Source organism: Notechis scutatus, chromosome 1 (genome assembly GCF_049901735.1).
Source record: "Notechis scutatus isolate UNSWTSFEM ecotype Mainland chromosome 1, rNotScu1.2, whole genome shotgun sequence".
Classification (NCBI taxonomy): Eukaryota; Metazoa; Chordata; class Lepidosauria; order Squamata; family Elapidae; genus Notechis; species Notechis scutatus.
Window position 1 is genome coordinate 174353078 of NC_142009.1, and position 25231 is coordinate 174378308.

At 40.7% G+C, this 25231-nt stretch overlaps 1 protein-coding gene across 2 annotated transcripts in view; it reads left to right on the forward strand.

The window, feature by feature from the left end:
• Nucleotides 1–12779: 12779 nt before the first annotated feature.
• Nucleotides 12780–25231, forward strand: part of SATB2 (SATB homeobox 2) — a 156167-nt gene continuing 143715 nt past the window's right edge. For both annotated transcript variants that reach the window (XM_026667940.2, XM_087949522.1), the window contains exons 1-2: nt 12780–15271; nt 16290–16517. In XM_026667940.2, coding sequence (XP_026523725.1) covers nt 16349–16517 — 169 coding nt within the window. In that variant the 5' untranslated portion in view covers nt 12780–15271; nt 16290–16348. The remainder of the gene's footprint in view (nt 15272–16289; nt 16518–25231) is intronic.

The window sequence follows — 25231 nt, forward strand, 5'->3', positions numbered from 1 at the left end:
AATAAAACCAAGCCATATGAAATCTGCTAAGGACTTAGGTCGTCTGTAATGGCGGCAGTACTAGTGGTGGAGTTTGAGAATCTTGCCCTTGGAAGGTATACATGTATTCTCAGAGGCAAGCTGGCCAGCCTGTTGCATTGTCCAGAAATGTGGACATGTGCCAAGAGGCGTGTATGTCATCTCAGCAATGAGATGGTGTTTCCTCATCTGACAAGGAATACCTTTCTGCTTTCTTCTCCAATGTCTGGCTCTCTCAGCAGCAAGCTAGCACCAAAAAATCACCACCTGCTCCAAGCCCTCTCTCTTGACTTGGAGATTCCTTTGGCTGACTTACAGGCAGCAACTCCGAACCTCACGCATTTCCCTCAGGGCTTTCCAAAGGCGCTGGCTCCAGGAATCCAGCTGGCCATATTCCCTCCCACTCCTGCTCTGAACCTCCTAGCTCGTTGCATACTCACTCTCCTCGCTTCCCCCCCAAGGTTGTTGGGGGAATAACCAGAGATAAACTGAGATGGAGCATTGGGAGAGGTAACTGGTAAGTGCCAGCTGGAGGAATCCTACAGGTTCACCTGCTAAGCAGACTCAATACTAGCTAGATCAAAGTTTTGCTGAATTGAGATACGGTAGATAGGAAATTTCAGATATCCCACTAAGACCTAATCCATGGTTTATAAATGGCTGACTTTCATATAGCTAAAGGAGAGCCAAACGTAAGTGCATCATAATGGAATACCCACACCATTCTTTCTGTACTACCAGACTATGTTTACTAAATTAACCCAAGGTTTTAGGTTCTCATTGCTCCCAGAAGTGCAGGGCTGAGTTGTACAACGAGAATAAAATGTGATGTCCTACTATATAGTTGTGAGTGTTGTATAAAAACAGCCAGAGATGTCCCTCTTAGCTTTCTTGTTTCTTTCCTCCTGGTCTGCACTATGGTAAAATGAAATACCTTATCTTAAATCAATAGCAATCACATTTAGACCTACATATCACTCCACAGTGCCTTACAGCACTCTCTAAAAAGTTTACAGACACAGCACATTGTCCCCAATAATCTGGCTCCTCATTTTACCAACCTCAGAAGGATGTAAGGCTGAATAAGCCGGTGAGCATTGAACTGCCTAACTGCTGGCAGCCGACAGTCAGCACAATTAGCCTGCAGTACTGCATTCTAACTACTGCACCACCACGGCTCTTAAAGATTGTTATAAATAGACCTGAATGTTAGGAAAAGTGCAGGCACAAGTGCAGGTTGTTGCTGCCAGTAACTTGCTTTGCTGGGACTTTCCCCAGGGCGTATCCATAGGGAGGTCTCTTGATCAGAAGTGAACCTTGCTTGTGGATGCAAATTCGTCAAACGTGAAGTGACAATACACAAGAAAACAGGCACAAACTATTTCCATTGTAACCAAGAGATTCCCACATATGGCCCAGCTTTTTGCAACCTGAAATTGAGGGAGATCAATTATTTATGGTGATACAACTTGCAAAGCACTTCCCCATGGAAGTGGAGACATTATCCCTACAAATATTTTATCCCTTCTCCCACTCCAGAGCAAGTTGTGGAAAGGAATTAGAGCCTTAGGAAATGCAGCTTATTTGAGAAAGAGAGTGAGCGAGCAAATCCATGAGGGTATAGGTCAGAACTGAACTCCAGAGTGTAGCTTTAGATTACCTTAATTATTTCAAAAGTTAAAGCAAGTCAATACTTGGCTGATGTGCACTGCTAGTTTCAGTGAGAGAGAATTTTGAACAGCATAACTGGATGAAGTTGAAGGATTAATGGCTCCACTGCCCTCCTCCCTTCCCTGAGTTTGTAGAAGGCTGATACCTAAGACTTTTGAGAAAATTCAGGTTGTAGCTCACTTAGCCATTAGTAAGCACTGCTTGCCTAATGACTTCTGTCTAATGCTTCTTTCAAATAAAAAGTGGGCAATATTATTCTTGGGATCCCAGCTAGATCCTCAGGCAATGCTGCTTTTTCTCTTCCCAAAGATGGAATCAGGAACTTTAAAAAAAATAAGTGTCACAGAATCACATTTGGACACATAGCATAGAGGCACCACCACTGTGGAGATATATATTCCCAAAGAATGTGCAGCACAAGCCACAAAGGCAAGGCAGCAATCCTGGGATGCTCTCTCTACTCAGCAGGGAGTACCATTGATTTCCATGGGTTTTCTTCAAAGATTTTGGGTAAGGGATAGTACTCCAGATGACACTATTGACTGCCTCCCTCAAATTGGATCCTTCAAAAAAGGATGGACCACAAGTGCCATAATACACACCCACTGAGCTTATGGAAGCTGGAGTTGCATCTGGAAGACAGCAGCTTGGACAAAACAGCCATAAATAGATAGTAGTTATTCATTTAACATATTTTCATGTCATGGCAATGGAAATGTCACCTGGTGACATACATAGAAAAAGTACAATATAAACTATACTTAGTAAAAGAAATGAAAATACAATGGCACTATAACAACGCAAAGAAAACAAGAGATGGAGACATCAAATCAAGTAATATGAGGGGGTGACTTTCTGAAACGGGTCAGCCTTTTAAGAGCTTTTGAAAGATCAGCAAAAGAAAATTCCTGCAAATCACCCCGACCTTATTCTAACCCTGAACTTTCAGCAAGGGGCCATCCTTGCTACCACCGTAGGACTTGGAGGTACTTGCACATTGATTACAATGGGAACGATAGCCTTCATTCCAGGGAATCGCCTAGAACCCTAGATAAACTACATTGCCTTGAAAATATTTGATTTTACCAGGACAAATTGAAAATTTCCGAGGAGATAACTGAATGGACGGCAGAATTCTGGGAAGCTTCGGCGGCCCAGCCAGCCTACAAAGGTTGGAGAAGACCTTGGGACGCAAGTCCGCGAAAGCTTGGAGCCTCCTAAGCAAAGCAAGGGCGGGCGGGCGGGCGGGCTGGCTGGCTAGAGCGAGCGAGCGAGCGAGCGAGCGAGCGCGGCTCCTAAGCGCGCCGGCTTCCCCGGGCGAGCGGCGGCTCTCACCTGTCGATCAGGGCGCTTTCTTCAATCAGCGGCAATAAAGGGGGGTGGGGGTTGGTCCCTCTCCCCGAGTGGCATTAAAAGGCAGAATAATTGCCAGGGGAAGCGGAGGAGGCGAGGCTCGCTCGCCAAGCTCGCAGGGAAGGAAGCTCGCTCGCTCGCTCGCTCCCGCCCCGCCGGCCACTCTGGCGACCGCGATGGGAAGCGGCGACGCGAAGTAGCGGTCGTCGCTGCCGCGGGAAAGGAACCAGAGTCGGCGGGTGCCGGCGGTGTCCCGGATCGGCAGGAGGACGACGCGGTCCCCCGGGAAGCCTGCTGGAGGGGTGAGCGACCCAGTGCCGTTCAGTCAGAGATTGGAGGGCTGCAACGGAGGGCCCCCACCCAGCCGCCTTGGGATTCGCGAAACTGGAAGCGCATCGGGGCAGAGTCGCCCGATTTGCACCAACGCGGCCGGCGAGAAGCTCCCGCCCCAGTGTAGCCCGGACAACTGGGAAGGGGCTTTGAAATATGGCCTGCGGGGCGGGGCCGGAGCTGGGAGCAGAGCTTGGCCGCTTCTTCCGTGGGGGAGGGGGTTCAGGAACTCTTCTTCAGCTGCGGGCCTTAATGAGGAGGGGGCGGTGGGGGGGGGGGGCACGGTGAATCAGTCCTACTGGGAGAAGGTCGCAAAGGACTCACGTGCCGTAGTCTACAAGTTTCAACCTCCTTTCCCTTCTCTACCTTCCTGGCCTGCAGGGATGGTTCCCCCCCTCCCGCCCTTCCTCCCCACCCACCCACCCACTCGCTCTCCCGGTGAAAGTTTGCCCACATTTGTATATAGTAAACTCCCTCTCTTTCCGCTTTCTTTCTGTCGGGAAGGTGCAATTGCCTTTAGTTTGCCTGGCTCTGAAAGTATTACTGGGGAAATTTTCAGCGGAATCCTCCGGGCTACGAGTCCGGCTGGAAAGAGCCGGGAGCAGCTTCTGTCTCTTTTGAAGTCGGGCTGCGTCGGGCTCAGGTCTACATCCACACGAGTTCTCGTTATCCCTCTGGGAGGCTGGGTGTAAGCTGCTCTTGAAAGGCGGAGGGGCAAGGACCTCGGAAGGCTTCTTTCAGGTTTTCCGCTGGGAACTGGGTGAGATTTCTTAAGAACCGCTAGGAGGAAAAATCAAGCAGATCCACACGCCAGCGAATTTTCCTGGGAGGAATGGCCTTAGTTCTGCTCCTTTCTGGGCTAGGTGTAAAACCGGTGGGTCAAAATGTGGTTGGCTACAAAGTGGTTTTTCGAGGAAACCGAGACGGGCAACTCAAACTTGTTCACTTTTTTCCCCCCCGCGGCCTCGGTCATTGGCGGAGAATAATACGCGGCAAATCTGCCTTAATGTGAAGGAGCGGAGGATGCCACGAGATTTTCCCAAGCCAGCCGCACCCAACAGTCCCCCAGGTTACGTGCAAGGTGCTAATCGCGTCCAGACGGCGGTGCCTTGAAAGCACCAAAACCAATTCCGAGGCTGTCCCAGCGCTGCTGGTCCCGTGGTTTGTCACCAGCCGAGGCGCGGCGGCTTTGTTCGTTTGTCACTGTGGGCTTAAGGAGCCGCTTTGAGCGAGACAAAGCCCGCGCATGGCTCTGGGTAGTTGGATTCCTCGCAGTTTGGGGAGCCAACTTCGCAAACAGAGTTCGGGGCGCCCTGAAGGGGCCTGGGGGTTTTCTGAAACAGGAACCCCCCCCCAATTTGTCCTAAGTCGCTGCGCTGCGTGGTCACAGCTGGGCCCCAAGGAGGTCCTTCTTTTGTACCCAAATAAACCTTCGTGAATTAGCCACGGGTGTCAACGCCCTCAAAGAGGCTTCTGCATTAAAAAGGCGGCATCAAGGCATAATTGGATGAGGGCTTCTTCGGGATTTTCTCGCGTTTTCTTTAAAAACTTCGTGGTTTGTTTTCCTCGGAGCTGCTGGGAAAATGCTTCCCGGGGCTTCCTCGGTTGACGGACAACTGTTAATTGAAAACGAACTGGGATGGCAATAAAATAGCCTGAGCGGCGAAATATTTCCAGAGCGCCCTCTTCAATTCAACCTATGGATTTCAAACGAAACCTTCCTTTTGTACCCGATAAAAACCAGCCAGATTCTCTGCTTAAAATCGCCTAAAGCGGACCCTTCTCCTGGAAGTTCAACAAGGCCGGAGTCTTAGGCCCATTTGTGACATTTGTCAAATTTGAGGGGGCTTTTATCCAATGGACACAAGCCTGGCCTTAAATCGCTCGATTGCGGGGTTGCGAATTTCGCAGAAAGGAGACCGCAGCCCGCAGACGCGGCGGGATGTCCGCTTGAAGGCATTATTACCTCTCGATCTAACCTCCCTCGCCCCCACCCTACGGCCCCCTTCGTCTCTCAGGTGATTTTCTCTTATACCTTTCTGCTGGAGCCAGACAATCAGATTGATCTCACGTAAGTTGGATATGAGGGTGTGCCTTTCACTTCATCAAGTATACTTGAAATCGCGTCAGAATGCTTGAATGTCTGAGATAAGGCTGAAAGATGACGCCTTATCCCTAGTTTCTGAGTTTGTGGGATATTTCGAAAATGTGGACGTCCCTTCAAGTAAGAAATGTATCTCCACAGTTCCTTCAAGTAAGGATTGTATCTCCACAACTGTGTCCTAAACTGTAAGACTAAGTTCTGTGACACATTTTTTCTCACAAAAAACTTTTTTTCTTTTATTAAATCATTCAATCTTATGTCCAAATAAACGAAATTTGTTTCTGAAAAAGAGGATTCCTATTGTAATTCCTATTGTACAGAATATTGTAATTCTGTACACACCACACTTTTGAGTAAATCTCATTGAATGTAACGATCTGGGAGAATATGCATTCAGGCTGCATCCATGCTACCCATTTTTCCTGTTGTGTTCCAGTTGCTTGTAAAGGACTCTTTAGTGGATAAAAACCCTTTTCTGGCAAATCTTGGATTCAGATTCAGGTAGCAACTCAGTGCTTTAGAACTTGTTGGTATGCTTAAAAGAAAGGTGAGACACAGGCACCTTGGGGTTCAAATGTCAAGCAGGCAATATGCCTGCCTTTCTCTAAAACAATATCAACACATGTTGCTAATGAAACACTGTTAAAAGTGTTTCAAGCAATTCTCTGTGGACCACAACTATGTTTTGACTTGCTAGGAAGTTTATGCACTTTTCCAGAGATAGAAGTGCTCATATAACACAGGATGTTCACAATGGAGACTGAGCTGTTCCACTTTGCAGGTATTTTCCTGCTGAGAGGTTCAAATCAGGCTCAAAATCTTCCAATACACCAAGCACTGCTACCATTTTGCAACTGCTGTTTGCACAGAAATTGTTCACATTGCCATCGGGTAGTGGAACCAATGCAAAGTGGATTTAGGTTGGAGTCATCAGGGCTAAAAAACCTGCAAATGAGTGGAGTCAGAAGTGAAGAATTGTTCCCCTTTTAATGCAAGAAAAAAGTCTGGTCTGTTCTTCTGGGCTGCATTCCGAGAGACAGACAACAAAAATCCTCAGGATTTGTTTTCTAAGTTTAAGGCTGGGAGCTTAAGTATACATAGAAATTGCCTGGAGAGCCCAAGCCTTTTAAGAAAGAAGTAGATATTTTTGAACCTAGTCAATAGTAAGTCCTGCTGTGTTGGGAATGAAATACAAATGTTTCAGGAAACTGGATTAGCTACCTTACAGAGATGGAGTGTAGGTGGGCGAGAGACCTAATTTGCCCCATCAGCAACACATCCATCAATCTATAAAATGAGCTGGGTTCATTTTCCTAAGGAATCACATTTAAATCTGGTTACAGAAGGGAAACTAGGTAATAGATTTTTTCTTTCCTGGATGTTTCTGTGACCAGTGACTAGCTTCTGTAATCTAAAACCTGACACACTGTGGTCACTGTTGAAGCTTCTAACTAGAGAGAAAAAAAAGCCCATCCAGTGTCTTCCAAGGTCACAGGCCTAGGAATGCACGTAAAAATGGCCAGTGTCAATTCAAGACGCTCCATACGATTTTTCTTGTGCAACCTTTTTGAATATGCTGATCTCAGACTGAGTGGGTAGCTAAGGCAGTAAGTCAGCACGGGGACATCTTTTGCACCTGCTTTGTAGAGAGTTTTAGCAAAGACTTTCTGCCACTCCTCACCCCATACCCCATATTTTTTAATGCTGTATAAAAGTGGTAGTTGTTATGCAAAGTTCAAGACTGAGTATGCAAAATCAACACAGAGTCCAGCAACTTCTGGCAAGCTTTGCTAAACCAGGACTAAACCCTTTTGTCACCATCTATGCCACAGCATCACTCTGATCCCAGCAAGAGTGACTGCTTCGTTTTAGCAGTAGGACAGTTCCACTGAAAACTTGCTGGGCAGCTATCAAGACACTGCTCCCTGGTCTGAGGGGCTTCTCAAGTCTCTCTGCCTCTCCTCTCCCTCTTCCCCCCAAAAGCTTTTGAAATTTTTCTGCCCTGAGTTCTATGGCTTAGTTTCCCCTTTGGATTAGAGCACAGGTGCCCTACTGGCTTTAGAGGGCTAAATTTATCTGACTTGAATGACAGTAGCATTGCTAGAGGCAAACAGATTAGAGGAAAACTCATGGAGGGAACTACCTCAGCCCACCCAAAGTGGGCTTACTCGAATGGCCCTTCTAGTCTACAGCACAACCAGACTTCTTTTACTTTTGCTGTATCTAAAGTTCAGCTGAACAGACTGAACACAGGGTGGCGCTGCCTGAAGGACAAGCCTTCCTCAAGGCTGGGATATGCTAAACAGCCCTTTCTGGCTGAAGCCCCTAAGTCCCTCTTTCCCTCCTGATTATTTCCGATGGGATTTATTAAGGGCAAGATCAGAGCCAACATGCCTGCATTGATAACTGTTTTACTCTGAAGAAGTTGGTCCAGAGCCTGAGAAAGAACAGGCCTCCTGGCTCATGGTGCCAAATGCTTGTCTGTTTAGAGGGAGAGGTAAAAGAGAGGGAAGGCATGCAGCCAGGTTTCCCCTTTTTTGCCACTGTAAAAAGGCCTAAGATGCAAGCGACCAGCTTTAAGAGCTCAGGTCCTGCTGCACTGCTGGTGTAAAACATTCTTCTTGATTTGAGGGTAGAGGCAGTGGGAGCTGATCTGCTGTCTTGGGTTAACGTGCTCAATCCCTATCGAGAAGGAAATTGGTTCTTGTGCCATAAAAGAGAGCCAGAATCCTACAGCCCATGCCCATCCCTGTTCCCAAATATTCTGAAGCTGGGAGATTGGCAGCAACAAAGCTAGTTGCCTTTTCCAGGCTAAGTCAGACTTTTCTTGCCCATAATTCAAGTCAGGAGTTGTCAACTTAGAGTCAGGGTGCTTGATTTTCTTCTTGGCTTCTTACTTAAACTCTTTCAAGAACTTGTCTCTTGTGCCCCCCACCTGCCCCCCAAGCACAGTTCAAGCTCTTAAATCTGACTTGCGTTTTACATTTTAAATCTTTGTCAATAGGTGGACAAGTCATTCACTATGGTACTTTCTGGCTTTGTTCTTATCTGGGAGGAGCAATTAGAGATCACTTTGTTTCAAAAGATATATGTATCTGCATGAATGTGTGTACATGTACACACACACACACACAGAGAGAGAGAGAGAGAGAGAGAGAGAGAGAGAGAGAGAGAGAGACCCAAACCATACACACAGAGATTCCATGGGGATCTGTTTGAAAGAGTCAACTCCAGTTAGTCAGGCGTGATTCCAGGTCATGGAAGGGCTTTTTTACTTCATTCTAGGTAGCCGCTTTTTGACAAGTCATTTGTTTTCTGATCTTGGCTAAGCATTGAAACTAGCTCAGGCTGCATCTCTATAGATGACTGTTAAATATTGGAGATATTTCTTACTGGTGCAGTATCCAGACTTTGTGTACAGGTAATAGGAAACTGTACTTACTCTGTGGTCTATTTTTCTCTCCAGGTGTTATAGGTATTCCTCTTATTTAGCCTGTTTATGGCCTAAAGTGTGCAAAACTATATGTTTTGTTCTGTGCTGGCTATATGTGTTTTGTCAAGTTAGGCACTGTGGTTTTTAAACCATGATTTACATTTTAGCCAGTTGAGTATTTACAATACAGTCATTAAAATATAGTTTATTCAGTAAATCATGGTTTATGGTTTATCCCAAAGTATGCAGATGGGTGGATGTTTATTTTTTCTAACAATTTTAGAAATTCTATTCTGTCTGAACTGTCCCAGCTTTCTCATTTTAATTAATGAAATTATAACCTCACCCTTATATGCTCATGTCCTCTTTTCATACTAAGGGTTGGAACCAAAGTCACCACAAATCCCCTGAAATTCATGGGGCGCAAGCATTAGAATTGGCTCCTACCCCAATTCTGTTTTACAAGTTTGCACCTTCCCCTATTATCCTTAAAACATCTCTGCACTATACAATTGTCAGTCAATTAATATTTGATAAATTGTTCTAAAGACCAGGACTCAAAAAGGGATCATGCTCAGTATGTTCGCCAAGACCCCTGTCCTTCCAAAACTAATGGGATTTCCTTGTCAGCTTCCTAGCCTGAAGATGACACATGATCTTGCCTAACTGCTTTTGCGAAATTGTGTTGTTGAATCCTGGGCCCACCCAGGCAGGTATGAAATCCTCATTTTCTTCCTGGTATGACTGGGCATTGGCAGGAGTGGAATGGAATGAGCAAAGCTTTGTTCCAATAATTTAGCAATAAGGAGCAAAACCTTAGAAGCTGTTGTGGCTGCCTGTCTTATTATTCTTGGACTAATTTTGCAGAGTCGATGGGCAGGCTGCTACACTCCAGCATTGTGACTATGGTATATTTTGCTGTGATCAGTGAGATTTTCTGGCTCCTGAATGGCTTGGATGTTGTAATATGCCTGAAGAAGGCAATATTAGTCTTGGTAGATCCACATACAGGAAATCTTCTTTTTGGGCTCTTGGGACCCCTGGAGAAATACCATTTCTTTCCATATAGAGACTGCTTTGGAGTGATTTGTAAAGAAAAAAGACTCACCCAAACCTAAACCTGACTCTTGGATTATGAATTGAAGCTGAGATCAGTCTCTTGTGCCAATATAGGGCACCTAGGCATAGGTGGGACTGGGTAGGGTGGAGAAAGGAGTTTCTGATAGAGTTCTGTTATGAAACAAACACAAGTGAGAATATCCTTAAAATTAAAATAATATTTCAAAGGGAAAACTAAATTATTATGGAAGCTATATAACTGTAGCATTAAAATAAATTATATTGGGGGTTTATCTATTTAACATTAATAACACTAATAATAATATCAAGAAGCCTCCTGATTTAGATCAATGCAGAAAACATTTTGACCCCAAATTTTACCACCAAAAAACCTTAAGTAAATGCCAGTTTATGTTAATTCTGAACTAAACTTTTTTTTTTTGCTTTTTAACTACCCTAAAATAAAAGAACCCCCTTTTTAAATGCTGAAAACTTGCAATTATTGAAGTGTGCAAACAGATTTTATATTTAGAAGAGGGAAAAAATAAGCAAAGCATATTTAATTTGAAACAAATGTTTTATTGCAGAAATTTATAAATATATTGGATATTTATTCCACTTAATCTAAATAGGTTAAGAACCATAATTTTCTCAAGTTACTATTTTTTTTAAAATACAGACAACTCCACAAAATTGAATAGTGATGTTGAAAGATATAGTTAAGTTTGTGGATCTTAAATTATAACTTGCTGAGTTTTTAAATTATAGTGGTTTAAACTTTTTCATAATCTAAGTTTATTTTCAGAAACCATGTAGGAAGTTTCACAAAACTTTAAATCCATTACAAGAAGATTAATTCATCAGGAAATAAATGGTGAAAGTATGTAACTTACTTTTAAAACAACAGTACTTCAACCCACTGTATATCAGTATTTAACTGAATGCATTATTCAAAGTAACCCTGGGAGCGGCTAAATAAATTACAACGGTTTTCCTAAAATCTTTTATAAACTATGAATACTTTATACAATATGAACAAGTGACCAATCCAGTTGTATTCAAGACTGAACCTGGAAATCCAGTAATCAGGTAATTCACCAGAACTGTGATGTTAAATGTGATCAATTACCAAATGCATATTCAGATCACTTCTCAGATATCATAAAATAGCTCATTAATGAGGTTGGATGAACTCTTTCTAGCCACCCATATAATCAGCGGTAACAATAGTGACAAACCAGTCAGGAGCAGAAAAGATCTGCCTGAAACAAATTTTATTTTTCCACCAGAAATCTCAACTTCTGAAACTAGTAATATTTCCTATTTTGACGACCAATCTAGTTAATAGAGGTAACTTTGGAAAATTACTATTCTACTGCTAGGATTAAAGGACTAAAATTTTGTTAGAAAATGCCTCTGGCAAATCATCCCGTCTCGTTTAGTGTAGGATTCCCCCACCCCTCTGCAATTTCGTTTCCACATCTTTCCCAAACCCCCTTTCTGAAACCAGCAAAATGTATTTCTGCTAATTTGAGAGTGACTCTTTCAATACTACGACTATAATTCTTTCAAATGAGTCTGTAAGCATTCGTCATGAGCAGAGCTCAAAGAGGAACAGAGTGTAAGTACTACATCTGCTTTTACATTCCTTTGCAGAACGCTTTTGAAATGTCAAAAAAGAAAGCGTCCTCTACAGTTTTCAGGAAAAGATTGACATGTCCTACAAGTACCGTTTTGTGCAGGGAGGGGAGGGGAGCGGGGAGTGTAAATTCTCTGCGGAAGAACCGCGACTTTTCCAGGGATGACTGAAACCCTCGCCCCACTCCGATTTAAAATGGAAATGACTTGGAATTAATCTCTTACCCTAGCCAGGGGTTCTCCGTAGTTCAGGGGATGCCAACCAGCAAGCGCTTCCTAGAAGGGGCGGAGGGGTCTATCCATAGAGGGCCACAGAAAGGTCGGCAGAGAGGCGAGCTACAGCAATCTAGCCTAGGTCCATCCTCGAGAGATGGAAGAAGAGCGCGAACGCCGCGCCTTTTCTCTCCAGACTCCCGTTCTCGGCTGAGCCCAAAGTCCAAAGTCCCCACCTCGCTTTTTGCCCCTTCCGAAGGCTGGAAGCGTCCACCAAAGCGGCTCGCAAAACTACTTAAGAAGGAGGGGGCAGTGGGAACGAGGAAGAAGAGAGCCGAGACTCTTCTTTTGCTTTTCATCCGACCAAAGTGTCCAGCGAGATTACAAGAAGCTATTTGGTGCTTTTTTTCTGGTTTCTTTTCGGCCCCGATTGTAAAGGTTACCCGGCTTCGGCAGCCTCGGCGCACAGGAAGCGCTTCGCTGTAATTTTGCGGCAGTTACTGGGGTTCTCCGCTTCTGCTCACTCGTGCATGACAGTTGCGGAAAGGCTTTCGCTTCAGGACGTCAGAAACATGTACCGGATGGTGTGTGCGGGGAGTTGGGGGGGAGAAACACCAAGCCCTTGCATTTCTTTCAACCCCTCTGATAGTGAAATATCTGGGGTCCGCCAGAGGAAGGTTAAATAAACATACCATCTCGGGAGCCCCAAAGGAGAAATCTGCCTGGGTTAAGACAACCTAATTTTGCCTGGGCTAAATGCTCGCCTCGATTTACTTCGTCGGCGAGTAACTCTCGCTGAAGGAAAAACTTCGGGGTGTTTTTAAAGGCTCTCCTTCTCCGTTTCCCGATTTTTTCTTCATGTGTTTTTCTGAATTTCATATTCATAATGAAGCTGTTTGGGAGGTCTAAAAAAATCCACCCTGGAAAAAGTTAACGCGAACCACTTTTTTTTTTACTGTTGCCAGGATAGCTTCGTGGACGTGGCCACGAATTCCTCAGAAGTCAACTTTGACTCCAGGCAGGCTTTAACAGGACAATGCTTTTTCTTCGTTCTGTCGCGAGGGTATTTCTGAATTGCCTCTATCTATTCCCTCGTCCTACTACTCTTCTAAACAAGGGCGGAAGAATCCACATCCTCCCAAACCCTTAAATACATTCTCCCGTCGCCACGGTTATAAAAAGCCGCACAATCCCGAAACCCATTCCGGTTGAGGGGATTTTTTTTTTTTTTGACCCTCTAGCGCCACCGTAAAATCAGGCACTCTTAAGGGGGCCAAGAGTTTTGCTGAACGGTGGCAGGAATGCTGGTCCTTCTCTGGCAGTTGGGCGGACGAACGGCCGGGCGCGCTCGGGGCTTCCCCCTACGGCAGCGCCGAGGAAGGCGAGAGGCGAGAGGAGGAGGAGAGGGGAGTTCGCTGAGTCGTCTCCGCCTGAAGGAGGGAAAAGGATTCCGGCCGCACCACCTTAAGCGCGGAGCTGCCGCCGACGCTGAGGGGAGGCTTCAGGGTCTCCGTGGTTGGGGGCGGCTGAGGGAAAGAGGCGGACGGGGGTCGGTTATTTCTCCCCCTCCCCCTTACCCAGGGTTCCGGGTGGAGAAAGCGCGCTCTCGGGCTGGCTGGTTGGGTGGGGGGCTGTTCGGCCTCGCGCTCAACGTCAGTTAATTCCCCCCCCCAGCGGATAGCGCCTTCGCTCCCTGTCGCTGCTCCAGCGAAGGCATCATCTTCACCTTCTCGGGGCGCGGATCCTTACCGCTTGTCCTCCGCTCCACCCCACCTCGCGGCAGCTCTCCTGAACGGCGGCGCCGACGGCGGACCGGACGAGCTGGGACCACTCACTCACCCTTCTGCCCCCGGACCCTGCGTCTCCCGAAGCGCGAGCGTGCAGGACGAAGTGGCTTTGCTTCCACGCGGACTGTTCCCCGCCCAGAGAGGAGCGGTTGGCCACGCAGCGCCCCTTCGCCTCGGGAAGGAAGAGAAAACAATAAATAAATAAATAAATTTTAAAAAATGCGGTCAAGGAGGGCTGACTCCCCTCACCCGCCCTCCCCGCGGGACTCGCGCACCGGCCCCCTCCCTGCGCTGCGGGGGAGGGCCATGTGCGTTTGTTTTGAGGCTCCGTCGCCGCCAGGCCGCTCGGAGGAAGAGACTGACGGGAAGGAAGCGCCTGGAATGGATACCGGGCTGGCGCTGCTCCAGCCCTCCCGCCCTCGCGTCCTGAATGCCCTCCCGCGTGGCTGCTCGGCTTCACTTTTACAGCTGTAGCCCGGTTCGGTCGCTGCCTTCCCCATCTCCCCCAATTTCACGAGCTCCCCTCCAGCTAACCCTGCCCCTTTCCTTCGCAATGCCGCCTCCACCCTTCTCCTCCCAGCTCCCCCGTCTGCTCCCTTTTGCTTTGCCTGTGTGCTTGCGTGAACCGCGTGTTTCAATTTATTATATATTTATTGGGCTTTAATTCACTGACAGGCGTCTTCCTCCCCCCCCCCCTCCGGTCTTTCTTGCCTGCGTGGAAACGGCTGGCCCCAGCAAGCAGCAATTTGTAAAATCCTAGCTGGCCGCTTTGGGAAGGGCTCTATCCTGTCCAAGTGATCCCGTAAGATAAACGCGGATACTATTTTGGGGAACTAGGAAGAGAGGAAGGAGGAAGCAGCGGGGGGGGAGAGAAAGTAGGAGGGATAGAGAAGGGAGGAAGCGGGGCTGTTGTTATTTTGGATTCCAAGAATCGGGAGGAGGTAGAGAGAGGGAGGGAGAGAGGGAGGGGAAAAAGAGGCATCACTACCATCACCACCACCCCCAAAATTCCCAAAGCAAAGAAGGACAACCCCAGAAAGGACTCACTTTGCTTGATGACTCAACGCAACTAATAATCATTTGTCTCCTCTGGCGAATCCCTCGTGTTGCTGCGGCTGCTTATGTTGGCTGGAAAAGGGAGAGATTGAAAGTGACACATCGGGCGCAGCTCGGGGCTTACCGGAGATCAGACCACCGGCTTCTGCTGCCACTGCCGCCGCTAGTCCGACAGAGTGTCCCCTTTCGGAAACAGCCTCTCCACCCCTTTGCTTCCCCCTCCCCCTCTTATTTCTTTCCCCCCTTTTTGCCGAAGGGCTGAGAAACCGCCCTCCGCCTCCTTCCCTCCCGATCCCAGAAGTCTCACCTCTCTTTTCCAGTTGCCACCTCGGGTGCCCTTTTAGGAAGAGCTCTTTCCTCAAAGCATCAAGCCATTTCAGGCGCAAGAGGACTAGGCACCCTAACTCGGGAACGAAAAAAAAAAACGGGGAAAAAAACCCCCTCCCCAAACTTAAGGCGTCAGTGGGGTGGGATACTGGGGAGAAGCGAAAAAGGCAAAGAAGAAAATAACGTAGCAAGAGGAGCCAAGAAAACTTTCCATCCTGGATTCGCTACTTTTGATCCATGGACAGAGCCCAAGTCAGCCAAGTTACGGACAGAGTATAAGCAGTAAGTACTACTGAAAAGCTTAGCCGAACTTGCCGCGGCAATCCCGAAAGATTGGTGGAAGACGCCTTCTCAAAACAAAATAATTGGCTTAATAGAAATGTAATATCTGACTTGAGTTGCTTCAGGTTGAAGCTTCAATGTGATATGTTACACTCCATTTTATTTGTTTTTGTATAACTAAATCGCTCTCATTCTGTCTCCCCCCACCCTACGTTGTGTAGTGAAGCTTGAAAACGCAATCTGCTTGAGATAGCATTTCAGCACAAAATTCTACCTCGGTTCTAGGATTATAGACATATAAGGGAAATACTCGAGAAGGAAAAATGTTTTTTTCCTTCTGAGCAAAACTATTTTTTTGTGCAAAATAAAAAACAAGTCAACAGAGGAATCTGTTGAAAGGTTAACCTAACACCTCTATTACTTAGCAAGTGTTTACAAACGGAAAAGATAGCAAATATATGCTGTTTTTAAAGGCTTGTTTAATAGTTTGAAAGTGTGGCTACATTCTTAAGTACTTTTGGCTGGTGTTATATGTTTGCTGCTTATTTCTTTATCCTTTATCCAGAATAAGACCAGTCTTGAAATGCATATTTACCTATCAAACTGGATGACTATATTGGTTCATGAGTTGTTGTATCTGAAATGCATTATCTCTTTTAAAGCTTAAGCTCTTATTTGTTTGCCGAGTCCATAGCTTGTATAATTTGCATTCTTTCTCAAAAAGAGAAACTGGAACAGGTAAATAGTTCTGATAATAGTAAGATTTATAAAGCCAAAGTTAAAAGAATGATCAAGTTCTCTGAAAGATACTGTGTAGATACTTGTTAGCTGACGGTACTTCAAGCAGCATAGGAAGATGTTAAGAAATCAGGTGCAAAGCTGTGCTGTGCAGCTGCAGTTATTTCTGCTTGAAGCACTCTCTTAGTTAAATGTAGATGTAACTAATTGACACAGTGGATCTGGATGCTTCTGAAATGGTATTTCTTGTTTCTTTCTTTCTCCCTCTTTCTCTTTTTAGGTCCTTGCTCATTTTATTGTGACCTGCCTGTGGGAACGTTGTCTCCAACTCAAAGTAATATGGATCGGAGAAGTGAGAGTCCCTGCCTAAGGGATAGCCCAGAGAGAGGGAGCTGCAGCCCTGATGTCAAAGGTCCTCCCCCGGTGAAGGTGGCCAGGCTTGAACAGAATGGCAGCCCTATGGGAGCCAGAGGGAGGCTCAATGGTTCTGTCACCAAATCAGTGGGAGGTAACAAACCTAGCAGAACTAATGTATGCATAACAGTCTGGCGGCTGAGTTATAATAGCAGAAGGTCTCAGGGTTCAGGTTGGCGTAGCTTGAGTGTCTTGGTGTAAGATTACAGAAAGAAAGTCAATGGCAGACAGTTAATGCCCACTTTAACTGATGTCTCTCATCAGTAACCAATAGGCTCATTATGGTTAAATAAAGTGGCTTATGTAGAAAGTGGCATATTTTGGGCACTTTGCCATTTATATCTGGAATTAACTCCTTTATGATGCAGTGGAGAGTACCTTCTTTTTCCTGGAATGCTTAAAGTTGTTAAACACTTTGTCTTAACAGAATACATAAAGAGAATGTAGATTTTCTTTTATTTAAGGGTATTTGTCATTATCTTCTAAATAGTTATATATCTGTATTCGGACCAACGTCAAAGTATTTAACCCATATGTAGTTTGTTATTTATGACAAAATGACTTGCATTAAATAAACTATATTAAATGGGGCTCTTAATTTAGTCCTAAAAAATCTATATTTTTGTTAAATGCATTTCACAATCTTTATTATATTTCATTCTTTTTTAGAAGAATTTCAAAATCTTTAAAATATAAAAAAAATCACTTCAAAATCCATTCTAGAACAATAGATTAACTTAGTATCACAAAAACGTGTACACATTTTACTAATTAAGGGTATGAGGATAAATATAAGGCTTTACCTTGTGTCTTATCACAAAAACTCAGAGGGAATTGGTGTATTGTTTATTTGTTCTTAGTTTAATTCAGCTAAGATTTGTGAGATGTAGTTTAGGAGTTCAGGTGGCCTTCTAAACCTGTAAATATAATCCATTTAGAAATAATAGTTTGGTATCATTAAGTAAAATATAATGCAAAATAAATATATAAGCCAAATTATTTCTTTGCTTTTTTTAAAAGAAATATTTTGTGTGTGTAGAATTATATATCTATTTTAACGATTATGTTATTTGTATATTATAATTACAAATATTTCATGTGTTCAATATAATTTTACATTTTTAAATAATGTCATTTTAATAATATTTTAAAACCTTTACAACATGCAGTTACTTTAAGTATTTCATTTTTGAATGTCATAGCTCCTTCATCTTTCACTTCAGTCGCTTTAGGTTTGGAGGTGGACATTATAACAAGGTCATCCTTGTGCAAAAGTTTCTAAAGTAGAAGAGATAATAATGGGAAACACATAGTTCTCTTAAATATAAAGCATATTGTAATGCACACGGCATCATTTTTACCATGCAGCAGTTTATTAAAAAAATGGATGTCTACATCCAATATTGAGTTCTTTGATAAGTACAGTATAGCACCATTGTACTCTTTTTAACAGTTCAACCATTTTGCATGTGTTCTTAGCTTTCCCTGTTCAGTAGAGATTAGTAATTGCTAAACATTACTGAAAAGTTGTATGTTGCAGTTTCCTTTATCTGTCTCTCATTCTGTCTCCCTTGTCCTCCATTTTAGTTATTTATACATTCTTAGGTAATTGAAATACCTTTTTGTACTGGATTAAAACTATTAAATAGCTTTGATGAATGTATCGGGTTGTTTTTAGCATTCTTATCATTGTAATCTTAGAGATAAGAAAATAATAATTAAATAGGTTATTGAAAACTATCAAAGTAACAACAGTTATTGATTTGTTGCTTGCTACGCTTTTTGCAACTGTTTCAAAATGAGCCATGCAGGAGATTGGACAAGTTAAAACATTTATTTTGAGGAAATGTTTGTAAGCTTGCATTGTTGCTTTCGGTTGATCTGTTAAATACATTGCGGAATGAGAGGTTTTTAATAAAAAAAAATATTATGGAAAGGCAAATCTTGCCTTACTACTACTGGGCTTTGCCACAAAAATTCTCAATAAATGGTAATGATATCAATGTGACAAGAGACAGGATTTTATTCATTTTTTGTGAAGTCTTTCATTTCTCAAGGTCATCTTCTAAGAATTTATCTTTTCATGCAATGCTAATTGTTTTAAATTAATAAACTATATTATGGTATTAATGTTCTGTTTCATGCAGGTTCTTGTAATTGTACCACCTGCTTACCAATTGAATGGAAGGCATTAAGAATAATTTCAAAAATATTCTTAATTCTATTACACTGAATACTAAGGCAATTATGTATTAAAATAGTTAAATTAGACCATCTTAGGAAGTGGGTGTTAGATAAAATTGATGTAAATTTTATTTTAGCTGCTGTAAAATTTTCTGTCTTATAAAATCTTCATGTTATTGTGCTTCAAAAATTTACTTTGTAAAAATGACCAACAAATCTAAATTACTGAAAAAGATTGCCTTGCTTCAAATAGTGCATTTTTATAGTATACATTTATCTTTTTAATTACAATGCAACCCAATATTTGTGAAGACATCATTTTTAAAATAAATTTCTACACAGTATAAATGCTGCCATGTGCATTACAACATGTTTAATCTGAATTTTATAGATTTGAAGGTAGTAAATTATAACAGAAAGGGAAAGTGATTTAGAGAAAGGAGTAAACTTAGGAATTTAGCTACACCGAAGGAATATTTGGCATGTAAAACAATAAAAAGATCTCTTGAGATTGCCTAAGTATAATTATTTAGTTTTAAATATAATACATAATTTAGGAAAGTTACAAGTTCTTAAAATAGTACTGTAGTTTTTTCTAAGGATCACCAGACTGTAATTATCCTGTTTTTGTTGAGGAAAACAAAAAAGCCCATTAATACTTCCCATATGATTTTAAAGCACACTCTTTTTTTTTCTTCCAATTATTATTTGTGCAGACCTAAGATTATAACATTAATTATGTTAAGATGCATATCTCTACTTGTGGCATATCCTTTTTCAAATTTTTATTTAGAGATGTAGAGAAACATTACAGAAAACATTTGTTGCTAATGGTAAATTGTATTTTTGAGTTAACACTTTTTGTCCTTTACAATATTAATTAATTTCAGTAGAACTAGTCAAGATTAGCTGCTGCTTTCCCTTCTGCCTCCCCCTTCTTCTGCTATTCTAGCACTTCCTGCAATTCCTAGATGCTCTGTTGAAACCATCTATGTAATAAAAAAGAAATGCTGTGAAATGTTCATGATTGGCAGGATTTATAGCAAGTCTGTGGGAGAAAAAAGCAAATATCTCTTTAAAATACATATGACGCCTGGGAGAGAGGTTAAAGCAAGCAAGAGCTCTGGGGTGTTGACAGCTTTATATCCCTGCTGGGTAACATTCACTTACTAGAATTGGCGTCTTCTCTCAGTTACTAATTTGCTCCATAAGGATTTTGAAGAAAAGAAAAGGACGATGAATGGCCAGGAAACTCAGATTTCTAAAAATGCTGAATAAAATTATCTGTTCATGACCCATCAGTTTTTATGTACATTTATCTTTATTAGTGTTTTAAAGCCTTAATAAGACTGTGATCTTCATCTCATTAATTTAGAAATGAGGTCTGTAAAAATCGCTAAGATGCCTTAAAATTAAGTCTTTTATTTTGTTCTAAATACAGGAAAATAGTATAACATGCCAACATCAGATTTAAGAAACAGAGTGCCTAAATCTGACGCTGACATGTTATACTATCTGTTTTCATACTTGATCCATTCAGTTCATTTCTTGGGTTGTACCTTAAGACTGAAACACACATATTATCAGGTCTTGTGTATATTTTTAGACTGATTCAGAAAGTATAGGTTTTGCTTAAACAGATATCTAGTGCGTGAATGTTTGAATGAAAGTAGTAACACTTCTGTAGTTTCTCAATATATCTTAAAGTTTAGTTTATCATATAGTTCACATGTTTAGTCAAATATGGTATTTTTAACATTTAAAAATTATTGAAGGTCAGATCCAGTCACATTGATATTTATTAAATCAGTGAATTTATCATGACTAATTTAAATGCCATTCCCTTTAGTAGTTGTATTCTAAGGATATCTAGGCTGGAAGCCAGCCTATTTCTATTCAGTGTAAGCATATATTTCTCAAACTGGTTTAACAGGAAAATATAAAGCTCTGTTTTTAATTTTTAATAAAATAGCTAGAGGTCCAATATGACACGATTGAAAAATATATCCCATTGAAGTAAATGTACATTAGGTTGTGGCCTTAAACTTCAGATCAGGACTTCAAGCTATACAGTTTACTTAATAATATATTCAATATTGAATAGTCTCAAATAGGATTTCAGTTTTTGTTTTAAGACCTAGCATGTCATTGTTAAAATCTTTATGTTACAAAGATTAATGCTGTATCGAATAGAACTGGGCAAAGGAAGATTTGTTATTATCTTTTATTACAGTTGCAATGGTCAGGAGGGGAAAATCACAGTTAACATTTTGCTGTAACATTAAGATGGAATCTATAATAATGAGCGTGCTCTAATGTGTTAATGGAATAGTATTGATGACAATTGTTAATATACTTCTTTTGCAAATAAAGTTGCTTTTGCAACTGAGTGGCAATAACACTATAGTGCTGAAGCTTTCATTTTAACTTCTGTTGGTATTGTTTTATATGTATAGCAAGTAACGTGATAGAAAAGTAATCTGGTTTTAGCCATTGTGACAGATTTTTATTATTGCGTGATTTTTGGAATATATGTGGTTTACATAAACCTGAATTGGTAGTGCTTTTAAAACATAGAATCAGTTTAAAATATTGTAAAACTTGTTTATTTTACAGTGGTAATAGTCAAAATTAAAATCTTCAAAATAATTGGGGGATAATAAGCTGTTAAGTAAGTTATAAATTAATATTTTAAGAAATCAGAATTTATAATTTAATTGAAAATTGAGATGTGCTTTTGGAGTCAACTATCTCACCATATTTTGTCTTCTCATATAAGAATGTAGCTCTTTTGTGGGTTTCAGAATTTGGTCTTTTGATTTCAAGATTATGCAGTTCTATATTCTGAATGAGTATACTGTATAATCTAATAAAGACCCTGGGATTGGTGTTTTACATAATTTTGGAATACATCTTCTGAAATACTTTATATGAAATCATAACTTTGATGGATTTCAAACATCAACATGATTTGTAATGCAATTTGTTTATTTGCTTCAAAGTCAAAAAGATTAGCTTGATAAAGAAGAGAATGGCCAATGCCATTATATAAACTAGTAACAAAGTCAGTGTACTGAAGGAAAAAACAAGGAATCTAGCCTTAACTCTAAAAGTAGATGTGAGAATGCATTCTAAATAGAATGCAGTTTTAAAAAGAATGTAAGTACTGTAGTTGCTTAGAAATGATGACTTTATTGGGAAAAAGTATACTTAGGACATTATCGATATATAATATTTAAACTTGTGATTTCTTTCTTTCTTTCTTTCTTTCTTTCTTTCTTTCTTTCTTTCTTTCTTTCTTTCTTTCTTTCTTTCTTTCTTTCTTTCTTTCTTTCTTTCTTTCTTTCTTTCTTTCTTTCTTTCTTTCTTTCCCACAATTATTTCACTGGGAAAAGAGTGTAACTGATAGAGTTCCTTTAAACTGTGTGAAGAACGAAAATATGTTCTAGGTGTATGTACTTGGAAGTAAGTTCCATTAAAGTAATAAGATTTGCAATACTAATTAATTTGTTTCAGTCCGTCTTCTTGCATTAAAGTACTTGGTAGGGTATTGTACTGATTTGTTCCCTAGTGAAGTACATGCAGTTAGACTTGTTACAGATGAAAACTTTGTCCTTCAGTCTTGCAGAAAGGCACATATTTAAGACAATTACTTTTTAAAATGATGGCTATGAGAGTTTATTTGCTGAAAACCTATTATGTAGATGTAGGCAATGTATGCATTTCTCTATAACATGTATGTCTAATGCAGGGGTGTCAAACTCTATTTCATTGAGGGCCACATAAGTTGTGTTTGGAGGCTGGGATGGGTGTGGCGAGCATGTCAGTCATGTCAGGGGGCGCATGTGATGACCCGAGCGTTCTGCCAGTGAAAACGTTTTCAGTTGCGATGGCCTCATGCAACCCTCTGCCAGCAGAAACAGGTTCCCGAGCTCTGTTTCCGGCTGGGACATCCTCCACGCATGGCCCTCATGAGCTCTGTTTTTGCTGGCAGAGGCACTGCGGGCCGGTCCTTCGCTGTTTCCAGGGCAGCTCCGTGGGCCAGATCTAAGCACCCTGTGGGCCAGATCTGGCCCCCGGGCCTTGAGTTTGATACCCCCTGGGCTAATGTAATATTTAACTTGGGTAAATATGGATGTATTAGTATTGAGCTGAAATTGAAATAATGTCAGCTGAAAGTTAAGAGGAGGGAAATAGTCTAGAAAGCTGTATTATTTAGTCAATCATTTATGTGAAGAAGTTCAGAGACAGGGAAATGTCTTAATAGCAAAATCAAGGCTGGCTGAGTGACTCTCTGTCAGCCCAACTCACTTCACAGGGTTGTTGTTGTGGAGAAAATAGAAGGAGGAAGGAGTATTGGCATGTTTGCTGCTTATTTGTTCAAATAATAAAGGTGGGAATAAATAAATAAATAAACAAACAAACAAACAAACAAATAAATAAATAAATATCCTGAGTTAATAATGAATTAATTTATTATTTCCAAAGCTAAACATAAAAATGGAATTAATTGGAGACAAAAAAATCTTTTCCTGATTATAATATAATAAATAACCCAGGTTAATAAATATGCAGTATAATAACTAAATAAGCAAGGGTATAATAATAAATGAATAAATTATTGTTTAATAATAAATAATGAATAGTTATAATTAGCAATGCCTTTTTAAAAAAAAACATGCTACAGTTGGGAATACCTATAAATTAAGACTTGGAAAATGTTACTCTTATATGTGAGTAGCTAGTTCATTCAATGTTGTTCAACACTTAATTACATGTAAAATAACATTAGATGAGTTAAATTTAATAAAGTTATTTACTGGGAAAAGACTGGTAATTGTTTTGTAGTTCTTCTATATATTAAACCTCAACATCTTCTGCTATTAAAAGTAAGTGTGTTGTTTGAAAATTCTTATTAGGTTTCTGGTACGACTCTTGTGTATATATTTGAGTGAAAGAAGAATTGAAAGCATTATCTTTCTGAAGAATATTGACTTTGAACCATAGTGTCTGTTTCAAAATGTAACTATTTGTTTCCTTCTGAGATAATGATGAATCAATTTTATTTTAATTGGTTCCTACTGTATAAACTCCACAGAAACAGATGCACTTCATACGAAGACATTCTATAAGTGAAACTCTGTTTTAAGACCTAAAGCCACAACTGACAAACATTTGAGAAGCTGATGATTTCAGAGAAATATATTTAATTATCTTTGCCATGCTGAATTTTCCCACCATATTTAAGTTAAGCATTTATCATAGAGTGTTAAATATTATATATACATACATAATACATATACACACACACATACATACATACACACACACACACACACACACACTTCAGTTATTTGGAACTACTTAAAACACATAAAAATAGATTACTGATGTGCATGAGTTATACCATCCTTTCAAAAGAATTTTATTAATTGTGTTTTTATGAAGAAAGGAGATGTTTCTTTGCTTTTACTGCATTAATAATACATGTTTTTTCAAACAATATAATTATTTGAAATTAGGGAGAAATAATATATTATTTGAAAGTAAATTTAATTAAATTGGAAAGAAAATTTTACAATCAATGCTGCTCCTTTTTCTATATTAAATACATACAGAAATATATGCATATTTTAGTATGTTATCATTTCTAATACTTAAAATTAATAAATATACACATGCAAATACTTTGCAAACTTGATTTCTTCAAATATAAGTAATTTAGATAAGTAATATGTAATTATTACCTAATGTTGTGTAAATATTTCCTGCAACAACTAAAAGTGTAGCATTAGGGTATTGGATGAAATGCTTATGATATGAAAAATCTAGCTTAAGCTGTTTTATCAGTTTTATATATGTGACTGATAAATGTGTGCTCCAGGATGAATTGTGAAAAATGTAAAGTGGGAATGTATTTAGTATAATTTAAAGAAATTATATAGGTTAAATTTATGGGATTTAAATATTTCACATCGCACTTAATACCTTGGTTTTCAACAAAATTTATATCTGTTCTGTGATTATTGCAAAAATACCACAACCATAAGTTTCACTATAAATAAATGGTATTCTATTTCTTTGTACTTTGCAAATTATTTTCCAAATATATTCTATTCTAGAGTCCTTTTTTAAAGTTATCATAACTGCTCATCAACAGAAGAACAAATAGTAGAAATTTAACAAAGACTGTCTCACCATAATGTAAAGACTGCAGTGAAAATCTGTACACTCTAAAAGCAAAGATTTCAACATATATTTCACCAGCGATGTGTTATGAAATGACTACATACTTTTTGATAATTAGCCTGTAAATCACAAGACTGCTTTGTTTTCTTTGTATATGTTTTTTTAACATATTTTTGATAAAAGTAGAGTACTTTTCTACTGGAGTTTTGATTACTCCAGTTATCGTGTAGGAGGCATTGAATATCCATGAAACAATGAATGCAGCCATGTTGAATGATGTAGAAGTCACTGAAAAAAAAGCAGTAAGTATAGAAAATACAGTGCTACTTGTGATCAGGAAGGATTGCTTGTATGCCTCAGTAAAAATTGGAAATAAGATGTTTTTTAGTCTAAAGAATTAAAGCATGTTGTATTGTTAGAAATTAACAGTCTTGA